The sequence below is a fragment of the Sturnira hondurensis genome, unplaced genomic scaffold (genome assembly GCF_014824575.4).
Source record: "Sturnira hondurensis isolate 20B ecotype Veracruz unplaced genomic scaffold, ASM1482457v3 Scaffold0007501, whole genome shotgun sequence".
NCBI lineage: Eukaryota > Metazoa > Chordata > Mammalia > Chiroptera > Phyllostomidae > Sturnira > Sturnira hondurensis.
The window spans coordinates 92,517-119,328 of NW_028080132.1; the positions used below are offsets into that span (position 1 = coordinate 92,517).

General features: G+C 41.9%; 1 protein-coding gene across 1 annotated transcript in view; it reads right to left on the minus strand.

The window, feature by feature from the left end:
• LOC118991428 (glycerophosphodiester phosphodiesterase domain-containing protein 4-like) overlaps positions 1-26,812 on the minus strand; it is a 72,125-nt gene that overhangs the window by 38,574 nt on the left and 6,739 nt on the right. The window contains exons 3-8 of the mRNA XM_037052644.1: positions 25,776-25,874; positions 25,612-25,705; positions 23,780-23,925; positions 23,285-23,367; positions 15,268-15,424; positions 5,593-5,814 (exon numbers count right to left, since the gene is read on the minus strand). Of these exons, the coding sequence (XP_036908539.1) occupies positions 5,593-5,814; positions 15,268-15,424; positions 23,285-23,367; positions 23,780-23,925; positions 25,612-25,705; positions 25,776-25,835 (762 nt within the window). The 5' untranslated portion in view covers positions 25,836-25,874. The remainder of the gene's footprint in view (positions 1-5,592; positions 5,815-15,267; positions 15,425-23,284; positions 23,368-23,779; positions 23,926-25,611; positions 25,706-25,775; positions 25,875-26,812) is intronic.

Consider the following 26,812-nt stretch of genomic DNA (forward strand, 5'->3'; position numbering starts at 1 on the left):
TTAATTAATTAGTTAATTAATTAATGTATAATTCTTGGAAAGCATAGGGTGGAATGTACTTACTCCATTTCCTCTGGAACATAAGGTATAGTAGCTGCACTTGCTAGTTTTATACTCATGGGGTATTATTTAATGTCCGTAAGTAGTTCAACACACTTGCCACTTAGTAATTGTTGATACTACATTTTTCCTATTCAAGTTACTGGTGTGATACTCATGTGCTGACTGATATGCAGTTTTTGGAAGTGATGAAGCTTAGGGTGTGACCATCAGTGTACATGGTGGTGAATGTGGAGATGAACACTGGAGAGGAAGATGTCATCACATAGAGAAAATGAGGTGCTGGAAGGATCATCTGCTTCAGAGTCGAAGTCACAGACACAAGAAAAGACAGACTGGGACCCAGGAGCTCAATGGCTCTGCGCCTTCACCACATTGTGTCATGACCACCAAGTACTTCCACAATTGAACCCAGAAGCTCTGGGAGAAACATCCAGTGTCAAAACCTTGATTCAGCAGTCTGCATGGAATGCGTGTCATTCTTGGGTGATATCAAGAACCCAGTCTAGGATCAGAAAACCTAGCACTGACCCTGGCTGTGTCGTGTATATTCCAGCCCGACGACCTGACCAACACATTTCAAACCACCTTTCCTCGTCTTTGAACTAAATGTCCATTTCTCTTCTGTTTGCCTCACACAAAGACTGTGAAGGGACTTTGCACTCACCCCATCCACTAACTTATTCCTGCTGGAGATGAAGCCTTCCTCCTGCCAGGTGCTCAGGCACATAGACTTTTACAGCTAGCAGGTCTTTTGTCCACACGCCTGCTCTGACCCTCTGTTTTCCCTTGGACGTTGCTACAGCCCACCACCCATCCCCCTGAGAAGGCTCCCTCACAGACCGCCCGACCAGTCTGTCTAAAACAAGAAGGTAATCTGTTAAGACCTACCAGGGCTGCCCTCTACACATGGAAACATCTCCTTGGTGCAGCCTCAGTGAGCCCTGCAGCCAATCCTCCTCCTCACGTGGCCCTCTCCTGTCCCCACGGCATGCCAATTTGGCGTCCGTGCAGGTTAGTGAGCTGATCTACCACGCTGCTGTTTCTCATTTATATGCCCTTGAATAAGCTGCTGCCTCTGCCTGGAATACCATCTTTCCGTGTATACACTTGGTAAAATAATATTTTTTCCTTCAAGACCCAACCCAAACACAATTCAGAGTACACAGGTCTTTTCCACACAATAGGAAGAGGCCTTTTGCTCCAATGAGGTTCCACTGCATTTGACTCAATCTTCTCTGAAAGGCACACCCCACGGATGGTCTTATACTGTGGTAAACATGCCATGTCTCCTACACTGGCTGGGAACATCTCCTGGGCAGGAGTGCATTGTACTCATTTGCCTCCCAACAGCACTCAGAAGAAGGCCTGGGATACAGTGGGTGTCCAGGGACTGTTAGGTAAGCACACTGCTAGGTAAGTGCATGGAGTTTAAGCTTAAGCATGGTTTGCAAGTGGACAAATATGAATTATGTGTGGAGGACAACTATGAATTATGTGTGGAGTCTATACAGAGTGCGATCATTTCTGAGCTTATACTCAGAGACTGACTTGGAAGGGAGCAGTGGTCTGTGTGAGTGTGCTCTGTGCATCTGTGGCACATGAGCACGGGAGGTACCCCTGGGGCTTGTCCTGTCTACAACTCGGCCAGGCTGGTCATCTTCCATCTCATCCGCCTTCTCTCCTCCCTACCAACCCCTGCTTTCCTACCTCACGTATATGTCAGACTCCAGCCCAAAGGCCCCGTTTTCAACAGCTTTCTCAAAGGACATCATGGTATTCTCAGGCCCCAGCTGTGGAAGAAAAGGACATCAGACCATCTACCTCAGAGTTCCTCTTCCCAGCATCCCTTTAATAGCAGGGAGGAAACCCAGTGACAAAAAAGCTTCAGCTTTTTTGGAGCAGTGCTTGGCTCCCTCTGAGATTTTTTTTCAAAGGGCCTGCCTTTATTCTCCTCCATCCAATACGGATCAGGGACTCTGCTCATCTGAGCTTCTGAGGCAATGCCACCGGGCACAGTAATGAAAAATGGACTGAGAGGTGACCTGGGTTCAAGTGCAACCTCTACAATTAACTCTTCATCTTGTCATCTGAAGCCAACCCCTTCTCTTCTCCAGAGATTCCCGAGATTCTGAGGCCCCCTCCCCTTGTCCATACAGCCCACGCACACAGGTACTCACCAACGTCCATCAGGCTCACACCTACCATGGGTGCACCTCTATGTCCAAAGAGGCCCGGCTTGGGTCCCAATTCATCCTTCTCCTGAAGGCAGGGAGAATAAATCCCCAATGGCACCACAAAGAGACAGAAAAGGATAAGAAAAAATGGCAATCCAATAGCCACTTGTACAGCTGAAAAAGTTGGAAGGAGGGCAGAGTAAGAAGAAAAAGATAAAGAGGATGGAGACCCATTCAAAGCAACTAACTCTCCCAGAGCAGCAGCCAGTAAACACCCAGTGTGTGGGTTCCGTGGACTCTGTGGGTTGCCTGATGCACTCTCTAGTTCCGTCACATCCCGTTTAGTTTCAGTGATTTGAAAGAACAGGACCATCCAAATGTAAGCGTTACTGGGGAGGCAATATCATTCGAATGAAAATTTACAGGACATGAACTGCGCAGGGAGTGGGAAGGGAAGGGAAGGAAGGAGAGGGCATGGTTGGGAATTCCTTCTCAGGAGTAGGGGCAGAATGGCTGGTAATGAGAAAGCCCTGAAGCCTGTAAAGATCCACCTTAAACGCCCCAAATATACTGCAGTGCAGGACACAGGAAGGGGCACTGCTGAGAGAAATCTGAGTTCAAAGCCAGACACTACCACTGTCAAACTGTGTGACTAAGGGCACATTGCTTAACCTCTCTGGCTCTCCATTTTCTTCATTCTGAAAACTGGGGCTATCTTGCTGCTCCCGTCTGCCTCATAGAGTCCATATGCCTGTGCCGACTCACACTGGTACTCAATAAACACTAACACCACATTTGCTTGTTTCTCTCTGTCTCTCTCACACACACTGCTCATCCACAGTGCCTGTCATCACTGGCCATTCCCCAGCACTTCTAAGGGGACCTCTGAGGGTTTTACCCATTTGCCCATTTTTAAGTTACCACCTCTACTTCAGTTACTTCAAATCCGCATCTGCAGCTCTAACCTCTCAGCTTTGCGAGTCTAGTACATCTCTGGACTCTTTCTCTCCTTTGATGTGTAATCTTCTTTCTTCTGAATCTAGCTAAAATCTCAGAAATGAGAAAGAGTTCATTATTGGCCCCTTAAAGCTCTTGCCCCAAAACATTTCCAATAATTCATCCTACACACACACACACACACACACACACACACACACACACAATGGCAACACTACCAATCTAGTTGTGCTCTTGTCTCAAGCCTTGTACAGTCAGAAAGCAAACACTCCTTGTTTAACCAAGAGTGAAAAGAGACATAGAAAAAAGAGCCTGCTGGTTTCTTATTAAGGGTGCTGAGGGATAATGTCATCCTCAAAACAATTTCTGATTCTCTTTTGTTTTCATGATATTAGGGCAAAGAATGGAGAGGAAGCCAGTGGCAGGGGTAGACATCTCTCCTCCTGCTCTAAGTCCCCAGTGTGACAGCAACTCACAGTGGCCTGTGTTGCGTTACTACAGTGCAACCAGGGATCTCCGACCTAGTATAAGCGCACTAGTGAAACTAGTAATGTCTGAACACAATCTAAGAGAACAGAGGAACTAGTAACACCACTGTGTCAAATAAAATGAAAGTGGCCTCCACCCTCCCCCTAACCCCACTCCATTTCAGACACTCACTGTGTTAACAACATGGAGACCATTCTTACTTTCCTAGGAGAATCCCTCTTAAGAAGCTGTCCTGTTTGGTCAGGAAAATGTGCTGACAAGCCATGTGGGCTTGTGAGTTTGACCACAGGAACATGCCTGAGTAATAAGCTAAATGAATTTCAAAGGGGCAGAGCAGTGGCTATTTACCAAGCTCGTGTTTTGCTGAGTGGACTATGCAAGCTAAACCCAGAGCTGAAAGGATGAGGCTCCACCCACACGACATACCTTCTTGTTCCCAATGGACCAAGTAGAAGGCCACAGGCCAGGAAAGGAGAACCATCACGGTTATGCTGCTCAGGTGTATGTAGGGAGCAAAGATCTGGGAAAAAGCCGAAAGTCAGGCTGACCGCACTGGACAAACAGTGCTAGCCCTGCAGGACGATGCGTACCTTCAGTGAGAGCCCCAGTGTCAGCCACCGGTCGTTCCAGAATTTGAATAAAACCGTCATAAAAAAGGTGCATATCCCAATCACTAGCACAGTCAGGATCTGGGGAAACAAAACAGGATCTCCTGACTGCTAGGCACTAGGCNAACTAAGGTGGGGGGTGGAGATGGGAGGGAGGTGGGGAGCACTGGGAGGGGGCAGGGCTGGGAAAACAAGAAAGAAAACTGTACTTGAACAAGAGTTAAATAAAAATTAAGAAAAAAGAAAGAAAACAGGAAACCTTTCTGTGTGTACCTGTCTAGGTACAAACAGTCCCATGTAGGATAGATAGAGCCCCATTCCAGCACTGGTAACAGTCTATAGGGAGCAGAGAGGGATTCCAGCCCTTGGCATAATATTGTCTAATAAACTCTTACAATGGGGCTTTCACCAGTCGTTCTGCAGCTGAGTTTTCTCAGGTAACATCATGGGGGTCAAGAGCCCTCCATGTGAGGCTATTATGTGTGAATAGCCTCACACTGACAAGGTGGATGAGGGGTGGAGGTACGGATGAAAGGTGAGAATCATCAACATCTTCTCTGGTTGATGCTGCTGCTAAACACCACCTTTGACAGGGCTCATTTCCTGCCACCAGGGAATGCTATTATGACTCATCTGTGCAAATAGTTCCATTGTTAAAAAGACCCATTTTTTCACTCATAGCACTCCTCCATATTTTGAGAATTTAAGAGATTTGGAATGACTGACTACCCCAATGCAAAGAGCTGCTTCTGAAAAATGTGATGAACAAATCTCTGCTCAAATGAGAATAAGTATATCCATCATTAATTCAAGCCAAGTCTTCAGAGCCTTAGTGTTCCCCAGGCCCTTTCAAATAGTGCTGCCTCGGTGTATAGTGGGGATCACATCAGATAGTCATTGTACACATTCCTTTTTACCAGAGTGGTGATATTTCATTTGCTTTGGGTTTCTCTGTACTGAGATAAATATCAGTGGGTCATTTTTGGTTGCCACATGTAGCTGTATAAGAAACAGTCTCAAGCCCTGTCCAGGTCATCCCTCTACACCAAGGTTGCTGGTTCAATACCCAGTCAGGGCTCATACAAGAAGCAACCAATGAACGCATAAATAAGTGGAACAACAAATCAACATTTCTCTCTCTAAAATAAATTTTAAAAAGGAAACAATCTCCATTCTTATAGGGAACAAAATTATTTTAGGATGACAGGAAAGATCTACAAGTTGGTCAGTTTCAACTGCTACGCTCCAGGGACAACCTACCCACCTCCCAACCTCTACCATAAATACTGAGATAGACATACCAGATGTTGCTCAATTTTAGAGTCAAGGATCACACGTACTGCTTGTTGGATAAACATATTTCTGAAAGGATGACCTATTGAAGGTTTATTTAGATCAAATATCACAAATTTTCTCTCCTTCTGTGCAAGTTCCAATAAATCAGTTAGTTTTGGAATCTTTTGATTTCTTGCTTTTTCTCTATCAGCTTCTGATAAGGGGTCCATATTATGAAATGGTTTGAGCTAAAAAAGAATAAATACAAAAGAGATTGCGTTGGCTTCCATCAGAAGCATTTTACAATACTCCTGCTATATAGCTTGACACCTGCTCCTACCTACGTGTTACTCCATTACCATTCAGCCCACCAGGCCACCTGAAATACTGGTCCTGAGCTCAGAGTTACCAAGGAGAGAAATTAAATGCAATCTCCATAGGTAATTATGGTCTATGTCAAAGAACCTGGTACCAGTATATTTGCACTGAAAGTCCTTCATGTTCCTGTCTTAACCTTCCTTTTTAGACTTTTTTCTCTAATTGAAGGTAATCCAATTCCTTTTCAGTTGCACTGGCTTCCAATAATTGCTCTCACTGTTGTAGAAATAGGCTATGGCTTCAGACTGAATTGGAGTCAATCCCAGCTCCATCACTCATTTGCCTTCTGGGCCATATCTGCCTCTTAAAATTCTGCCCTTCACCTGCAAGGTCCAGTTCAAATGCTACCTCGTTCATGAAGCCTTCCTTAAACATTCCTCAACTAAAGAGACTTTGATGGTGTAAAACTCAGTGGCCCATTTTTTTTTGCCTCTGTAATCATGTCTCCTGTTTTCTACAGTTATTTGTCTTAGACCAGATGAAAATCCTGGTTTCATGTGCTTCTTGCTATGTAACCTTGTAAAACCACTTACATTCTCCAGGTCTTCATTGCTAAAGTAGGGAACTGGAGAAAAGGGATAATCTATGAATTTCTCAAGTTTATTTCAAAGATTAAATATAATAAAATATTTACAGAGTCTAGGAGCATGTCTGCTACACAGAACAGTAAACAATTCACTTAGTTCCCTCACTTTCTACTGCTTCAACTGCAGTGTAACTCCCTATACAGCAGGAACTATAATCTGTCTTTGTGATGCACAGCATTTCATCTTACACCTCAGCCCATACAAATGGCTGCTTTTATTGTCATTTACTGATTGTAGATTATTTTGGGTGAGGTCAGTAAAGCAAGCAGCAGCCACCTCACATTTTCTTAACTCAGATGATCTTCTCTCTGTACAACTTTATCTTCATTCTTTTTTTTTTTTTTTGAGGTGGTATCAAATTACTTTATTTGAAGGAATGGTACAAATGGAGAACATAAGTGGATGATTTGGTACAAGTTACAGAAAAGGTAAAGGTCACTCTGACATGCATGTACTGCTTTGATGACAGGGAAGTCCCCCCTGTGGCCATGGGAAGGCAGCCCGAGGCTGAGTTCTCCTTACTGTCTCCCAGGGTGTGCTTGTCAAAGAGATGCTGTACCACGCCAGACTCAGGAGCTTCCAACCTGCACAAGTTGTTTGTGTGGTCACCCAGTTCTTTGATGGATTTTACCTGGTCATCCAGGTAGTGAGTCTCAATTATCTTCATTCTTATTCTCATCCTTTCTATTTGTATTCCTTCCTTTGACCTACTTAGCAAGCTGCCCTTATTCAACTTTCTCTCAGTAACAAAGACATTGCACAATATCCCCATGCTAGACTGGAAGGCAGATCATAGAAGCTGAATTAAACCATAGTTTATTTCTGGCTGCTATGGCTGAGTGGATTGAACACCGGCCTGTGAACCAAAGAGTTCACGTTCCTTTGGTTTGGTTCCCGGTCAGGGCACATGCCTGGGTTGTGGGCCAGGTCAGGTCTCCTATAGAGGGCATGTGAGAAGAAACCACAAATTGATGTTTCTCTCCCTCTCTCCCTTCCTACCTCTCTGTTTAAATAAATAAATAAATAAAATCGGTTCTCTATGCATAGAGAAATAAGGAGGGAACTGGATCATTCAAGGTATCAAACTGTTTAAGAAAGGATGATTGTCTAAATCTGCCCAATAACCCACATAAAGAAAGCCACTCAACAGACCATTTGCGAAGTGTCTGTAAACACAGAGGAACAACAGTACAGTTTCTGTTGATACAGGTGCCACCACTTTACTATTAACCCCCACACCACAGAAACTCAGTGCTCAGAGTAGCAGTGAAGTAGTGGGGCTTTCTAACAGTCCCAAGCCCTCGCCTTCATCCCAAGCTATAACTGTGGTTTTGAGGCCATTGTCAGACACACTTCTTCTTCTCTATGGTGCTTTTCCATAAACTTCATCAGGAGGAATCTGCTCTGTAAAAATTACCTCCGGAAGAAATGTATGCAGACAAATTATTTTTAACAGCCACAGAAAATTCTACTGCACATTATCAAATTATAGTGATGCGTATTAGTATATTGATTCAACAAATAACCAAATAATTGGCCATGCTACCAAAACCCCTGAGGGGAAAAGAAGCAGAATAATTAAAACCAAACTTGTAAGAATTCAGATCGACTCTGTTGACACTGTTGCCTAACATCCTCTTAATGCTGAAGGTGCAGAAGTTCTAAGCCAACTGTAAGAGGCTTGATGTAAGAAGAATTAAGTGTTCCTTTCATTATCCAAGCAATTACTCTACTTATCTGCTTAAAAGCAAAACAAAAAACTGAGATGGTGGAAGATACAGATTCATTCAATATCTTTGAGCTATTAACCAAAGAGTTATACCTCATAACTTTTCTAGTACTGCCTACCCAATTATACTCCCGTTGGTCCCATTTCTACTTTCTTTTATGCCCTAGCTGATGAAATTGCCAATATTTATTACCTCAACTAGGGAAAAAATCAACAGTTTTCCTGGGAACTTATGCTTCAGGCATTTATTGAAGGCCCATCCTACTCTTCTCAAGCCAACCAAGATCTTAAGGATATTCAGCAGCCCATCTTGAAATTCTAGACTGACTCTGTAACTGTAATCAAAACTTTTAAGGAAAAAATTTAATTCTACAAGATAATAGTTCATTATCCAGGGTTCAGGAAACTGATTCTGTGAAGGACCATATACCAAATATTTTTGACTTTGTGAGATAGACATTCTGTCTCCCAACTATTCGGCTCTGCTACTAGACTATGAAAATAGCCATAGACAATTCATAAGTGAATAAGAATGGCTATGTTCCAATGAACTTTGCTTATTGACAATGAAATTTCAGTTTTATATATTTTTAACACATTATGAAACATCATTCTTTTGTTTTTTCCCCCACAATTAAAAGTGTGGGGGAAAAAACAACTCTTAGCTCACAGGCTGTGGGCTAAGATTTGGAAACTGACCATGGTTTGTCAATCTTTGATCTAGGCCATGCTGTACTGGCTAAGGGGGGATATAATATAATGAGAGATTACAAAGTCTTCAGAGTTATCCAAAACCAACCACTAAAGACAATTAAGATGATTTCTGGGATTAACTGGATGTAAAGTATAGGTAGCAAGCTTTTTTGAAAGAGGCCTCTGTGATTTGACTTCAACAAGTTGGAACCATTCTCATGAATCACAGAAACCAAAGACCTTCGGCGATCTCAAATATTTCTTCAACAATCATCTTTGCTGATCTTCCAGATCATCGCAAACCTTTCTTTTTGAAAGTAAACAAAAGGGGAGGTCGTGCTCTAGGGGCACTAACTCAGCAGCTTGGCACACATCAAAGACTTGTCGCCATCACTGCCTGTGCCCCGTTCCAGCAGCAAGGCCTCTTTCTCTCCTCAGAAAAAGATGCAGTCCTGGCTGAACGAGTCCACATGCCTTCAGGTCCTGTCCTAGCTTCACCTTTCTACTGTGCGGTACCACATTTATACAATCCCTGTCGTTAACTGAAAATACCCGATATTTTTATGTTAGCTGGTTAATTGCCACACAGTTCTCATGTGACCACTCGCCAGAGTAACACTCTTAATACAGCAACAGCATTATCCTTACCAGTGAGAAAGACTCTCAGCATTTCTGTAATTTGATAATGGTCCAGGCCAGGAACAGTTATTTTGGATGCTCCTGTATCAAATCTGGATTTAATATTATTTATTGATAGGTTGTGTATTTTTTAATGAACAAAAATAGTAATAGGCTGACTATGCAATAATGTTTCTACATTTTCTTATAGAAACTCAAATCTATTCCCAGAAATCACATTGACTCAAGTGGCCAAAACACAGCCCTCCCTACAGCATGTGAGATTGTTAAAAATAAAACGGTGACTCTTCTCCACGACTGCTTGTCTGCTTCTGAAGCAGTTCACTATAGAATGTGATGGAGGGAAAACAGAGGAATTTAGCCTTCTCAGTTATCTATATTAAAAGTAAGTAAATAAACAAATTACCCAGGCCTTGAAGCTTCCCAAATAAATTGTGCTCCTAAAGGTGGAGGTGCACAGTGAGAGAGACAGGAGAGGAAGTGCTTTGTCATACCACCACACTGAACAGAACGCTCTGATAAAGTCCTCAGACAAGGAAGGGCCTCTCAGAGAGAAGAAAGACCATTCCATGGAGTTCAATAATTACATCATTAATGCACAAAATGTGGCCCCAATTCTGGAAAACAAAACAAAACACTAGAACTAAGCAGGCTGTCAGGTTCCTGATGGCCACCTGGTAGCACCAATTAACCTCAAACAGATACTTCCCCAAATCCTCCAGGACACAACTCATCACAGGGGGGGAACTGACTGCGGTATTAAACAAACGCTGATGGGCAACTTTTCTAAAATATCAACATATGTGACCAGTTTTCTTCATCAGCTGTAACTAACACAATCCTGAAAAGACTACAAAAGTGAGACATGGATTGGAACCTTGTCCAAAGGGACCCACTCAAAACAGATTTTGTACAGTTTCTTCCCTCTGTGGGTAATGAATTTGTACTATTGATTTCACAGTTATTTTATGGACAGGGTAAAGCATTTCTCTATTAAAAAGTAACCTTAAGGACTTCCACCAAGATGGAGGCATAGGTGGAAATACTGTGCCTTCTCCCACAACCAAGTTTGAATACAACAAAGGTTTGGAGAACAAAGACACAGCCAAAGAACAGAAAATTGAGTTATATGGAAGTCCGACAACAACGAACCTTTCAACCGGGACAGTAAGAGGGGCGGAGCCAGCAGTGGAGCAGGGTTGGGCAGGAAAGATCCCCTGACGTAGGCGCACTGCCAGCCATGGGGTAGCAATGGGTGGATCCAGTGAGTGTGCAAGGCGGCAGGTTGACCACTCCAACATCCGGATTATAAGGGTACCAGAAGGGGGAAAGAAACAGCCACGAGTGGAAAACTTATTTGAACAAATAATAAAGGAGAACTTCCCCAGTCTGGCAAAGGAAATAGACTTCCAGGAAATCCAGGAAGCTCAGAGAGTCCCAAAGAAGTTGGACCCAAGAAGGAACACACCAAGGCACATCATAATTACATTAGCCAAGATTAAAATGAAGGAGAGAATCCTAGAAGCAGTAAGAGATAAGGGTACAGTCACCTACAAAGGAGTCCCCATCAGACTGTCAGCTGATTTCTCAAAAGAGACCTTACAGGCAAGAAGGGGCTGGAAAGAAGTATTCCAAGTCATGAAATCCAAAGACCTCTAGCCAAGATGGCTTTATCCAGCAAAACTTTCATTTAGAATGGAAGGACGGATAAAGTGCTTCTCAGATAAGGTCAAGTTCAAGGAGTTCATCATCACCAAGCCCTTATTATATGAAATGCTAAAGGGACTTATATAAGAAAAAGAAGATGAAAAATATGAACAGTGAAAGGACAACAAACACACAGTTATTAACAACCACACCTAAAACAAAAGCAAACCAAGAGGACAGCTAGATCAGGAGTGGAAACATAGAAATGAAGAACACATGAGGGTTAGCAACAGGGGAGTGGGAGGAGGAGAAGGGGGGAGAAGGTACAGAAAATAGCATAGACAGTAGGTAGAAAATAGATAGGGGGGAGGGCAAGAATAGTAGGGGAAATATAGAATCTAAAGAACTTGAGACATGTGGTTATAAACTAAGGGGGGGAGAATGGTGGGGGAGGGAGTGTGTGGGTGGAGGGGAATGAAGGGGGGGAATAGAACAGCTGTAATGGTATAATCAATAAAAATATATATATAAAAAAGTAAACTTAAAATGGCTTTATAAAGTATTATATATTTGTTTTCTCTACCTAAGCCATTCTACCTTACTATATTGTAGTAGGCGAAAACATTTTACTTGGAAATTTTAAATTATGCAAAACTTTGCTTCTTACTAAAACACCTCCTGTCCTCATACACACCATACCCTCGAAATTGGAAAGAATACACGAAATGTGAACACTGAAGTCAGCCAAACTACCAGATACCCTGGAAATCCCATGCCCTCAAGCACTGCCCTTTTCTCTTAAACTTCGTTCTTTCTCACAAGGAGGTCCTAGGTTATCTCTCTACCAACTACTCAGTGCAGCCCCATGTTTTAGGAACATCTCCACTCAAAATTCCTATCAGTCTTTTATAAAAACCTCTTTTAGTTAAATATCATAAAGGATTAACCAAGAGATCTCAGCCCTGTCATTAGAGGAACACGCTGGAAAGCAGCTCACAGGAAGACTGCCCTTGAACATCATTGGGAACGACCATACCAGATACTCTGCACTCCAGCAGAGCAGTTAAAGTGGAAGGAATTCATCCTTGGATGCACACTTCCCAACTAAAACGACATCACCCATCCACAAGAATAGGAGAGGTTCAGCCAGTAGAGATCAGAAACCTACGTTCCTCAGGGAACCACTGCAAGTCAAGAGCTCACCCAAGGTCCTTGTAACTAGCAAACAACGACTTGAAGTAGAACAGCAGTCATGAAAAAGCACTAGGAAAAGATTCTCCTGATAAATGCCAAACTTGCCTTTAATGCTTTTGTTCTTTATCTTGTGGTCATACTTTTGTTCTCCTTGAACTCAAGTTACACACTGCTGACTTAGCCTATCGTGTTCCTCTTACTTAAAACAGTACTTTGTCCAACTCTGTGATTTTCTAGACAACCATCACTGTAACTAAAATTCAGCTCCACCAAACTATTACTACTGTAAACATCTTGAAAATACACTGGATGAATGATTCCACTTCTGGGTATAGACCCCCCCAAAAGCAAAACAATAATGCAGGGGAATATGTGCACCCCTATGTTCACTGTAGCATCATATACAATAGCCAAGCTATGGAAGCAAACCAAGTTGTCATTGACACATAAGTGGATAAAAAGCTGTGGTACATATGAGGTCTGTCCAAAAGGTATTCTGCCATGTAATATGAAAAATAGAGACATTTTAAAAGAGATACAAGATATAGGAAACATTGTACCTAGGACAATGATGTCTCAGTTCCCTTCAAAGTAGGCACCTTGAGACCTCACACAGTTCTCTCAGTTGCCATCAGCTGCCCATCATATTTTCCTGAATCTCATCAATGGTATGAAATCTCTTCCCTTTCAAAGGTGATTTTAGGTTTGGGAAAAGCTAGACATCACAGAGTGCCAAATCTGGGCTGTAGGGGGCTCAGTCACTCGGGGGATTTGATGTTTCACCAAAAATCTCTGCACAAAGATGTGATACACAAGTGGGTGCATTGTTGTGATGAAGCTGCCACTCATCAGTTGCCCATACCTGCAGCCTTCTGAATCACCCGAATAGTTTCTGCTGAGGAATGCTCGAGCTTAACTCAAAATCTGATGCAGATTCATTGTTCCACTTGCTCAGTCATTTTGAATGCAATGGCCACACTGTACACATGCTCACTCAACAATGTCTATGACCCCCACTGACTGTACAGTGAGGTTGTCATTGTTCATGCATGCACATCCCAGTCCACTCTCCATGGCTGCAAAGTTACATCAATGACATGAAAGTAGAATATCATTCAGACATCAAAATAAACAAAATCTTACCATTTGCAACAGCATGGATGGATCTAGAGGTATTATGCTAAGTGAAATAAGTCAGTCAGAGAAAGACAAATACCATATGATTTCACTTATATGTAGAATCTAAAGAACAAAATAAAGAAACAAAATTTAACCATATTCATAGATACAGAGAACAAACTGGTGGTGGCCAGAGGGCAGCAGTTTGGAGGACTGGGTGAAAGAAATAAAGAAGTAAGGAGTACACATTGGCAGTTACACAGTAGAGATGATCATGTATAGTACGGCATAGAGAAAAGAGTCAATAATAATGTAGTGACTATGTATGTTACCAGGTGGGTAATGGAAATATCAGGGGGAATACTTTATAAAGTATATCATTGTCTAAGCACTACAAGTATACCTGAAACTAACATAAAATAGTACTGAATGTAAACTTTAATTAAAAATAAAATAATACAAAAATAAAAGAAAATATGCTGAACATACCATACTTTGTAAACCCCTACAAAATTTGAAATGAATGCTTCTAAAGTGAATTTGATAAAAAAATATTTTAATCCACAAATGTTAGACTGCTATCAAGTGACATGGATGGATGGATAGATGGATGGATGGATAAAGACACAGACACACAGACACACATATGGACAGCCAGTAGAGGATTGCCACACTTAAAAGACTGTGACTCAACCTGATTATAGAAATCAGTCTAATTTCCAATCATATTTCTCTTTATAGGTTACACTTGCTAATGCAATATTATGGTATACATTTTTTTAAAGGCTCAAACATCAGAAACAGTTAGTTATTCCTATGAAGAGGACCAGAGTCAAATGTTACATATAGAAATAATGGAAGGTAATACAGACGTGTTGTACTGACTGCATTAGTTTCCAAGGGCTGCTATCACAAGTTACTGCAAACTTGGTGAGTTATAAAACACAAACTAGCAACCTGAAATTGACTCTAGTTTAGTGCTTATCACAATGTATGGTAATTGCCAGTTTCTTACTCTAAGCAGAGAACTCCATTAAGTCTAAATCTATGTTTATTCATCATTGTATTCCTTGTATCTAGTACCCAATAGGTACTCAATTAATATTTTTGAATGGTAAGAAGAGAGAATGAAGAGAAAATGTTTCCTAGTCTTCCTTATCTGTGATTTTGAGCTATTCAAAATGGCCAGGAAAGTGTAATGTACATGGTAGGCATGCTGTGAAAATTTATGAAATTCTTGGAAAGAAGAGAATTACGTGGCAATCATAAGATTACAAGTTTGTCTTCCGAATTTCCAGTGAGTACAGAAAGCAGTAAAGAAATTGATTGCATTACTGGAAAGGCCCTTCTGACAATGCTACATAATCCTGCCACCCAACTGGAATGAAATTGTGTGTATTCTTTTTAAATCCTCACGCAAGGACATGTTTATTGATTTTACAGAGAGGGAAAGGGAGAGAGAGAAACATCAATCGGTTGCTTCTCACATGTGCCCCCATTAGGGACAAAACCTGCAATGTAGGCATGTACCTTGACAAGGCATTGAACTTATTACCTTTTAGTTTACAGGACAACACCCCAACCAGTTGAGCAGGGTGAATTGTGTGTATTCTTGACTATTTTCATCTAAAAGCCTTTACCTCCAGGAGCAGCACATGGCCTTGTACTAGAGAGGGAATCAATGCAGGGTTGTCGAGCTGGAGAATGTGTCTTACCTGTGGTTGTACAAACCAGCGGCCAGCATTCAGAGTTGACAGGAAATCCCAGTAGAAGAGGCTAGTTGTTGTGTTGGAGGCATTTGGCATGATCTCCCTGATGTTGGTTGTTCTTCTCAGGTCATAGTCATGCATGAGAAAAGGCACCCCGTCACAACTGTAGGCCGAGGCGGGGAAAGGGGGAATTGGTGAGTAAGTTGAAGTCAGCCACCTTGGCAGACAGGGTTCTCAGAAAGCCCATCAAGGTCACAAGTCTTAGTAGGGTTCTGTACTCCCTCCTAAATCTCAGCAAAGGCCTAGGTTCTAGTCATTTATACTTTGATGTCCATATTTTTTTGCCCTAGTGATAATTTTTTTGTGGCATATAATAACCATATCATTAATGGTGAGAGATGAGCTTCCCTATCCAGGGGCTTTTTGGCACCAAAAAAAAAAAAAAAACCCAAAAGAAAAACAAACAAAAAACCCCCATAAAAACCAGTAGGCACAGTGTTGACCTGAGTGTTAGGTGAGTGGGTGGTTATGGGGCAAGGCCCTGGGCTTCCAGAACAACACTAAGCAGGCGTCTGTACAATCCCCCTGAGTTTTCATGGCCCGTTTACCAGCTAGGCACCTGCCCTCAGTGTTTCTCGTACTAGACCATGCACACTCGATGGGATCATTACAAGAGTTCCTGGTTCTCTTATCTGCTATTTGCCTTGAACAATCTCTGCTCTTGTGAAAACCTCTCTCTTCCTTTCCCATTAAAATACACAAGAGAAATCTGTAATGGCCATGAAGGAGTAACAGGGATGAGGTTTAGCCTCCTACCCATAAACAACCAGAAAACCAGACAAAATGGGGGACATAACATTTCAGCCAAAGGACAACAGGGAGCACACAGCAGGATGATCTCTAGGAAAGACGAACAAATGAAACAAGCTCTACCATTACCTGGGCTTCCTTGTAGCCAATGAGCACAGGACTGTGGCACAGGCAGGGCGAGCCTAATGTGCGCCCAGCTACCACGCTGAACTGGGGAGAAAGAGGTCAGCTTAAGGAGAGGTCAAGATGGCTAGAACTTGTGCGCTGGGGTCCCAAAGATGATGCAGGTAAGTAATTAAATACATAAATAGATTTCTAGGGAAATAAGTACAGATAGATGCCTTCACAAATGACTAAATATCAATCTCTACATATACAGAGTAAAACTAGAAATCTTATTATTTAAAACATCTAAAGTATTTACTTAACAAAATACAATTAAGTATTATTCAAAGACCTTCAAATAAGATGATTAAAATGTTAGACTTATAAATGCAATAAGGTTTATAAATAAATTTAAAAAGCTATGTTATTAAGTAAGAACTAGTGTCCTGAATGTAACAGACTAAACAGTTATATTTTTTAAATCTTCACTCGAGGACACTGTTTTCACTGTTCTTTAGAGACAGAAGGCGAGAGGAAGGGAGAAAGAGAAACATTGATGTGAGAGAGAAAAAATCGATCAGTTCCCTCCCACATCAGTCTAGACTAGGGACAGAACCATATAATTAAACCTTGATAGACATTAAGGGAGAGACTGACTGTGATACAGTCATAGTAGAAAATGTTAACACCTCAATTAACATCAATGGATAGATCTTCCAGACAGATAATCAACAAGGAAATGGTGGCTTTAAAGGACACATTAGATCAAATAGATTTAATTGATATCTTCAGAGTATTTCATCCCAATGCACTAGGGTACACATACTTTTCAAGTGCACATGGAATGTTTTATAGGATATACCACATGCTAGGACACAAAGCAAGTCTCAGTAAATCTAAAAATGTTGATACCATATCAAGCATCTTCTCTGACCACAATGCTATGAAACTAGAAATCAATCACAAGAACACTGAAATACAGCCTGTGATCCCAGAAAAGAGAAAGCAAAGACTTTCTTTGTTGGTCATCCTGACAAAAATGTTGTTTGTCTTGATAAGATGATGGACCTTTCTCAGGACACCATTGGTACTGGGGAACTCTACCTTTTCCCAGGCCACATATGGGAAGAAGTTACTCCTGGACACCACTTTTAGAGGAAGAAATGGATTTCTATAGACAGCAGGTGGAAGCTGTGAACACCAGGATAACTGCTGGAAGAGGAAACCCACGAACAAAGGAACCACCAACAGATAACAACAGAAGAAGGTGAAGGAGGGAGTGAAAGCCACACTAACTCAACCCAGGACCTATCCAGAAATACAACTTAATAGTGTATTTATTAAGGACAAATTAATCCTTAATAAATACTGGATAAATAAATACTGGATAAATTACCCAGAATGAACAACTGAACAAGAGCAAGAGAGAATCCTCAAAACCTTGTGCACACAGAGGAACCAGCTTCAACACAAGCTGCCCTCACCAGCACAACAAAATACAAGAGGCGGTGGACAGAGTGACCCTCAGTTAACTAGCTGGTGGGAAGGACCCACAAAAGAAAGATCCAACAACAATCAAAACCCAATGACATAGACAGAACCAACTTAAACGACAGCCTAAGACCAGCGAGCTCGGGAGATCGAGACAGCAACACTGAATCTCACAGGTATTCTACCACAGAAGTTCACACCATAAACCCAGGGAGCCAGAACAGATCAATTTAAGGCTAACCCAGGGAGTCAGAACAGACCAATTTAAGAAGCTGAGGCCAACAAGAAGAGTTTCACTAACAATGGGAAGACAAAGAAACAATCCCCAAATGAAAGGAAAGGAGGAAGCCTCAGAAAGAATGCTAGATGAAATAGAGGCAACTCAACTACCAGATGCTGAGTTCAAAGCAATGGTTATAAGGAAGCTCAATGAGCTCACAGAGAATTACCAAAAACTACAGGGAAACTACAATGAACTCACGGCAAACTATATCAACTATATGAAAAAGGAAATAGAAACTATCAACAAGGGCCAAGAGGAAATGAAGAATGCAATTTCTGAACTTAAGAACACAGTAGAAGGAATTGAAAGCAGGATCGATGAAGCAAAAGATAGGATCTTTGTCACCAACTTACACCATACACATAATTAAAATGGATAAAGAACTTAAATGTAAGTTGTGAAACCATAAAAATCCTAGAAAAAAACACAGTAAAATCTCAGCCATCTCTCAGAGCAATATTGTTGCTGATGTCTCCTAGGGTAAATGAAACACAGGAAAAAGTAAACAAATGGAATTACATCAAACTGAAAAGCTTCTGCACAGCAAAAGAAACCAGGCACAAAAGGCAAAGGGAACCCACCAAATGGGAGAACATATTCTCCAGTGATATATCTGATAAGGGGTTAATTTCCAAAATATGAAAAGACCTTATACAACTGAACACCAGAAAGACAAACAATCCAATTAAAAATAGGCAAAGAACCTAAATAGACACTTCTCCAAAGAGGACATAGAGATGGTCAAATTAAATTTGCATAGAGTTGCAAATTAAAGCTACAGTGAAGTCATTTTACACCTGTCAGAATGACTGATATCAATGAATCAACAAAGAACAATTGCTGACAAGGATGTGGAGAAAAGGGAACCCTAGTGCACTGCTGGTGGGAATGCCAATGGAAGCAGCCACTTCAGAAAACAGTATGCAGTTTCCTAAAAAAATTAAAAATGAAACTGCCTCAAAAAATTGAAAATGGAACTGCCTTTTGACCCAGTTATTTCACTTCTAGGAATATATCCTAAGAATCCTAAAATGCCAATCAGAAAACATATATGTACCCCTCATAGCAGCATTATATACAATAGCCAAGATCTAGAAATAGCCCAAGTGGCCATCAGAAGGTGAGCAGATAAGAAAGCTGTGGTACATTTACAAAATGAATACTGTGTGGCTGTAATAAAGGAAATCTTACCCTTTGAGACAGCTTGGATGGACCTGGAGATTATTATGCTAAGCAAAACAATCCAGTCAGAGAAAGACAAATACCATATGATCTGACTAATAAACAAAATAACAAAACAGAACCGGATGCATGGAGACATGGGACAGACTGACAAATGTCAGAGGGGTGGCGGTAGGGGTGGGGGGGCTGGATAAAAGAAGGTGAAAGGATTAGCAAAAGAACATATATGCATAGCCCATGCACACAGACAATAGTGTGGTGAAGGCCATGGGAGGGGGTGAAAGGGGCTGGGTTGAGGTGCACAAAGCAGGGGGCAGGTGGGAAATGGGGGACACCTGTAATAGTGTCAGCAATAAATGATTTTTAAAAAATTTAACCAAGGGTGTAAAAGACTTGTACTCACAAAACTATAGTACACTGAGGAAAGAAATTGAGGAAGATACAAATAAATGGAAGCATATATCATGTTCATGGGTGAGAAGAATCAACATCATTAAAAGGTCCATACTACCCAAAGCAATCTATAGATTCAACGCAAGTCCTATTAAAATACCAATGGCATATTTCACAGATCTAGAATATTTCTTTTATTTTAAAGATTTTATTTATTTATTTTATTTATTTATCTTTACAGGAGAAGGAGAGAGGGAGAGAAACATCAATGTATGGTTGCCTTTTGTGCGTTCCCTGCTGGGAGTTGGCCTGCAGGGAACCGGCCTGCAACCCAGGCATGTGCCCTGACTGGGAATCGAACCGCGCTCCTCCGGTTCGCAGGCCTGTGCTCAATCCAATGAGCTACACCAGCCAGGGCAGATCTAGAATATTTCAAAAATTTATATGGAACTTAAAAAGACCCCAAATAGCCTCAGCAATCCTGAGAACGAAGAACAAAGTTGAAGAGGTCACAATGTGTGACATTAAACTATACTACAAGGCCACTGTAATCAAGACAGTCTGTCTGGTACTGGTATAAGAACAGACACAGAGACCAATGGAACAGAATAGAGAGCCCAGAAGTAAACCCATGTCTCTAAGGTCAATTAATATTCAATAAAAGAGGCACAAGTATACAATGGAGTAAAAACAGTCTCTTCAATAAATGGTGTTAGGAGAGATGACCAACTTACACTATACACCAGAATAAACTCAAAATGGATAAGGACTTAAATATAAGTTGTGACAGCATAAAAGTCCTAGCGAAAGCCACAGGCAGTAAAATTTTAGACATCTCACATAGCAATATTTTTACTGATATATGTCCTAGAGCAAGGGAAATAAAGAAAAAAATAACCAAATGGGACTACATTAAATTAAAAAGCTTTTGCATGGCTAAAGAAAACATAATCAAACGAAAAGGAAACTGACCATATGGAAGAACATATTTGCCAATGATACATTGGATAAGGGTTTAATCTCCAAAATATATCAAGAACTCATATGACTCAACACCAGGACGGCGAAAAACCCAGTTAAAAAATGGGCAAAGGACCTGAATAGACACTTCTCCAAGGAGATGGCTCATAAACATATGAAAGGATGCTCAGCATCATTAGCCTTCAGAGAGATGCAAATTAAAACCACAATGAGGTATCACCTCACACCTGTGAGAATGGCCATCATTAATAAATCAACAAACAAGTGCTGGCCAGGATGTAGAGAAAAGGGGACCCTAGTGCACTGTTGGTGGGAATGCAGACTTGTACAGCCACTGTGGAAAACAGTATGGAATTTCTTCAAAAATTAAAAATTGAACTGACTTATGACCCAGCAATTCCCCTGCTGGGAATATACCCTAAGAATCCTGAAACACTAATTCAAAAGAACCTATGCACCCCAACGTTCATAGCAGCTCTATCTATAATAGCCAAGTGTTGGAAAGAGTAGATGAGTAGATTAAAAAACTGTGGTACATTTACACAATGGAACATTACGTAGCAAAAAGTAGTCCTACCTTTTGTGACAACATGAATGGAACTGGAGACTGTTATGCTAAGTGAAATAAGCCAATCAGCAAAAGACAAATACCATATGATCTCACTTATAACCGGTATCTAATGAGCACGATAAACTAATGAAAAAATCCCCCATATTCAGAGACATGGAAACATGGAACAGACTGATAGCTACAGGAGGAGAGAGGGAAGGGGGGGATAGTGGAAGGAAGGGGAAGGCTTAGTCAAAGAACATGAAGAACTTGTATGAATGACTCACAGACATGGAGAACAGAGAGGCAATTGACTCTGGGTGAGGGGGTAGGCAAAAAAAAATTGGGACAACTAATAAAATAAACAATAAAAAGCTATTTATAAAGTATAACAATAAATAGACAGTTAATGTTATATGATATTTTTTAAATAAGCCTTTTGATCAAAATAACAAAATACAAAAAATGTCCATTGGCAGATGAATGGGTAAGCAAAATGTGGTATGTACAAACAATAAAACATGTCAGCCTGAAAAAACAAGGAGTCTGTCACATGCTACAACAGGGATACACCTTGAAGATACTGTGCTAAGTGAAATAAGACAATCAGAAAAATACAAATTCTATATGATTCCACTTACATAAAGTATCTAAAGTAGTAAAACACATAGAAACAAAGAGTAGAATGGTTGTTACTGGGGCTAAGAAGAGAGGGCAAGAGGGAGTTGTATAATGCTTAGAGGTTCAGATTTCCAAATGAAAAAATCACTGAGATATTTCACAATGTGAATATAGCTAATGCTTCTGAACTGTACACTTAGAAATGGTGAAGATGATGAACTTTTAAGTTCTACGTTTTTTAACACAATAAAAAAGGAAGAAAATTATGACATATGCTACAATATAAATGAAACTCGACACTGTGCTAGGTAAAATAAGCCAAAAACAAGACGACAAACACCATATAATACCACTGGTATGGGCTAGAGCAGTTCTCAGAGAGGAACCAGCATAGGGGTTGCAAGGGCATGAGGGAGGGGACACCTAGTCCCGACCCTGGCTGTGTCCTGGACATTCCAGCCCGACGACCTGACCAACACATTTCAAACCACCTTTCCTCGTCTTTGAATTAAATGTCCATTTCTCTTCTGTTTGCCTCACACAAAGGCTGTGAAGGGACTTTGCACTCACCACATCCACTAACTTATTCCTGCTGGAGATGAAGCCTTCCTCCTGCCAGGTGCTCAGGCACATAGACTTTTACAGCTAGCAGGTCTTTTGTCCACACGCCTGCTCTGACCCTCTGTTTTCCCTTGGACGTTGCTACAGCCCACCACCCATCCCCCTGAGAAGGCTCCCTCACAGACCGCCCGACCAGTCTGTCTAAAACAAGAAGGTAATCTGTTAAGACCTACCAGGGCTGCCCTCTACACATGGAAACATCTCCTTGGTGCAGCCTCAGTGAGCCCTGCAGCCAATCCTCCTCCTCACGTGGCCCTCTCCTGTCCCCACGGCATGCCAATTTGGCGTCCGTGCAGGTTAGTGAGCTGATCTACCACGCTGCTGTTTCTCATTTATATGCCCTTGAATAAGCTGCTGCCTCTGCCTGGAATACCATCTTTCCGTGTATACACTTGGTAAAATAATATTTTTTCCTTCAAGACCCAACCAAACACAATTCAGAGTACACAGGTCTTTTCCACACAATAGGAAGAGGCCTTTTGCTCCAATGAGGTTCCACTGCATTTGACTCAATCTTCTCTGAAAGGTACACCCCACAGATGGTCTTATACTGTGGTAAACATGCCATGTTCACTGGCTGGGAACATCTCCTGGGCAGGAGTGCATTGTACTCATTTGCCTCCCAACAGCACTCAGAAGAAGGCCTGGGATACAGTGGGTGTCCAGGGACTGTTAGGTAAGCACACTGCTAGGTAAGTGCACAGAGTTTAAGCTTAAGCATGGTTTGCAAGTGGACAAATATGAATTATGTGTGGAGGACAACTATGAATTATGTGTGGAGTCTATACAGAGTGCGATCATTTCTGAGCTTATACTCAGAGACTGACTTGGAAGGGAGCAGTGGTCTGTGTGAGTGTGCTCTGTGCATCTGTGGCACATGAGCACGGGAGGTACCCCTGGGGCTTGTCCTGTCTACAACTCGGCCAGGCTGGTCATCTTCCATCTCATCCGCCTTCTCTCCTCCCTACCAACCCCTGCTTTCCTACCTCACATATATGTCAGACTCCAGCCCAAAGGCCCCGTTTTCAACAGCTTTCTCAAAGGACATCATGGTATTCTCAGGCCCCAGCTGTGGAAGAAAAGGACATCAGACCATCTACCTCAGAGTTCCTCCTCCCAGCATCCCTTTAATAGCAGGGAGGAAACCCAGTGACAAAAAAGCTTCAGCTTTTTTGGAGCAGTGCTTGGCTCCCTCTGAGATTTTTTTTCAAAGGGCCTGCCTTTATTCTCCTCCATCCAATATGGATCAGGGACTCTGCTCATCTGAGCTTCTGAGGCAATGCCACCGGGCACAGTAATGAAAAATGGACTGAGAGGTGACCTGGGTTCAAGTGCAACCTCTACAATTAACTCTTCATCTTGTCATCTGAAGCCAACCCCTTCTCTTCTCCAGAGATTCCCGAGATTCTGAGGCCCCCTCCCCTTGTCCATACAGCCCACGCACACAGGTACTCACCAACGTCCATCAGGCTCACACCTACCATGGGTGCACCTCTATGTCCAAAGAGGCCCGGCTTGGGTCCCAATTCATCCTTCTCCTGAAGGCAGGGAGAATAAATCCCCAATGGCACCACAAAGAGACAGAAAAGGATAAGAAAAAATGGCAATCCAATAGCCACTTGTACAGCTGAAAAAGTTGGAAGGAGGGCAGAGTAAGAAGAAAAAGATAAAGAGGATGGAGACCCATTCAAAGCAACTAACTCTCCCAGAGCAGCAGCCAGTAAACACCCAGTGTGTGGGTTCCGTGGACTCTGTGGGTTGCCTGATGCACTCTCTAGTTCCGTCACATCCCGTTTAGTTTCAGTGATTTGAAAGAACAGGACCATCCAAATGTAAGCGTTACTGGGGAGGCAATATCATTCGAATGAAAATTTACAGGACATGAACTGCGCAGGGAGTGGGAAGGGAAGGGAAGGAAGGAGAGGGCATGGTTGGGAATTCCTTCTCAGGAGTAGGGGCAGAATGGCTGGTAATGAGAAAGCCCTGAAGCCTGTAAAGATCCACCTTAAACGCCCCAAATATACTGCAGTGCAGGACAGTGGAAGGGGCACTGCTGAGAGAAATCTGAGTTCAAAGCCAGACACTACCACTGTCAAACTGTGTGACTAAGGGCACATTGCTTAACCTCTCTGGCTCTCCATTTTCTTCATTCTGAAAACTGGGGCTATCTTGCTGCTCCCGTCTGCCTCATAGAGTCCATATGCCTGTGCCGACTCACACTGGTACTCAATAAACACTAACACCACATTTGCTTGTTTCTCTCTGTCTCTCTCACACACACTGCTCATCCACAGTGCCTGTCATCACTGGCCATTCCCCAGCACTTCTAAGGGGACCTCTGAGGGTTTTACCCATTTGCCCATTTTTAAGTTACCACCTCTACTTCAGTTACTTCAAATCCGCATCTGCAGCTCTAACCTCTCAGCTTTGCGAGTCTAGTACATCTCTGGACTCTTTCTCTCCTTTGATGTGTAATCTTCTTTCTTCTGAATCTAGCTAAAATCTCAGAAATAAGAAAGAGTTCATTATTGGCCCCTTAAAGCTCTTGCCCCAAAACATTTCCAATAATTCATCCTACACACACACACACACACACACACAATGGCAACACTACCAATCTAGTCACGCTCTTGTCTCAAGCCTTGTACAGTCAGAAAGCAAACACTCCTTGTTTAACCAAGAGTGAAAAGAGACATAGAAAAAAAAGAGCCTGCTGGTTTCTTATTAAGGGTGCTGAGGGATAATGCCATTCTCAAAACAATTTCTGATTCTCTTTTGTTTTCATGATATTAGGGCAAAGAATGGAGAGGAAGCCAGTGGCAGGGGTAGACATCTCTCCTCCTGCTCTAAGTCCCCAATGTGACAGCGACTCACAGTGGCCTGTGTTGCCTTACTACAGTGCAACCAGGGATCTCCGACCTAGTATAAGCGCACTAGTGAAACTAGTAATGTCTGAACACAATCTAAGAGAACAGAGGAACTAGTAACACCACTGTGTCAAATAAAATGAAAGTGGCCTCCACCCTCCCCCTAACCCCACTCCATTTCAGACACTCACTGTGTTAACAACATCGAGACCATTCTTACTTTCCTAGGAGAATCTCTCTTAAGAAGCTGTCCTGTTTGGTCAGGAAAATGTGCTGACAAGCCATGTGGGCTTGTGAGTTTGACCACAGGAACATGCCTGAGTAATAAGCTAAATGAATCCCAAAGGGGCAGAGCAGTGGCTATTTACCAAGCTCGTGTTTTGCTGAGTGGACTATGCAAGCTAAAGCCAGAGCTGAAAGGATGAGGCTCCACTCACACGACATACCTTCTTGTTCCCAATGGACCAAGTAGAAGGCCACAGGCCAGGAAAGGAGAACCATCACGGTTATGCTGCTCAGGTGTATGTAGGGAGCAAAGATCTGGGAAAAAGCCGAAAGTCAGGCTGACCGCACTGGACAAACAGTGCTAGCCCTGCAGGACGATGCGTACCTTCAGTGAGAGCCCCAGTGTCAGCCACCGGTCGTTCCAGAATTTGAATAAAACCGTCATAAAAAAGGTGCATATCCCAATCACTAGCACAGTCAGGATCTGGGGAAACAAAACAGGATCTCCTGACTGCTAGGCACTAGGCTTTGATGATCAAAACTGTCCTTGGGAATTGTATGTGTCCCCACAATGTCAGGGACCTCATTGCCTCATCCTTTATTTACTCTGACCATCCTGCAATCCCCAATGTTGGATAAATCCAATCATTTACCTTCTTTGCTCCCAAGTATTTGTTGTATAGCATGGCTGGGGAAAGAATCACACAGGTATGTGGTCTGACGCCTTTACTAACTATCATCTCCAGCCTCTGTTTGGCCCTCAGCGTTTTCTGGAATCTCTCACTCGGTTTTAACAATGACCATTACAAATATTCACTACTTCTTTTATTCCACTCCATACCATCACAGGTATATAATATTTTGTAATTACCTTTGCAATGTATGTTCTCCCAACAGACTGTAAGCTTCATGACATCAAGGATAATATTATGATTACATCCACACTGCCTTGCAGAATGCAGTGAGGATGTAATCATAATCACATTTTAAGCATTCAGTAGTTTTTGGAAAGATTAAAAGAATCCACCTGACAGACACTATATACTTCACAGAGGAAAAACACTGAGACCAAGTAATGTAACTCTAACTTCTTCCCCTTAAAATGTAGTCTTTTACAAATGTGCTGCCCTCTAGAGACTTCTTAGTTCCTTTATTTCCATAATCTCTATATTTATTAAAGTAATTGTATCAATAATTGAACCTTCTTCCAAAATAACTCCAGGGCTTTCTGGCATGAATGCTTAATTTTACCAAACCTTTAAGAAAATAATATTTTTCAATCTTTACCAAACTCCTCCAGAAAATAGAAAAAGAAGTAGCATTTTCTGACTTCTTTCATGAAGCCAACAAAACATTAACATGCAATCCCTACAAGAACATGACAAGAAAGGAAAAGCAGAGTCATGTGCCACAATAACATTT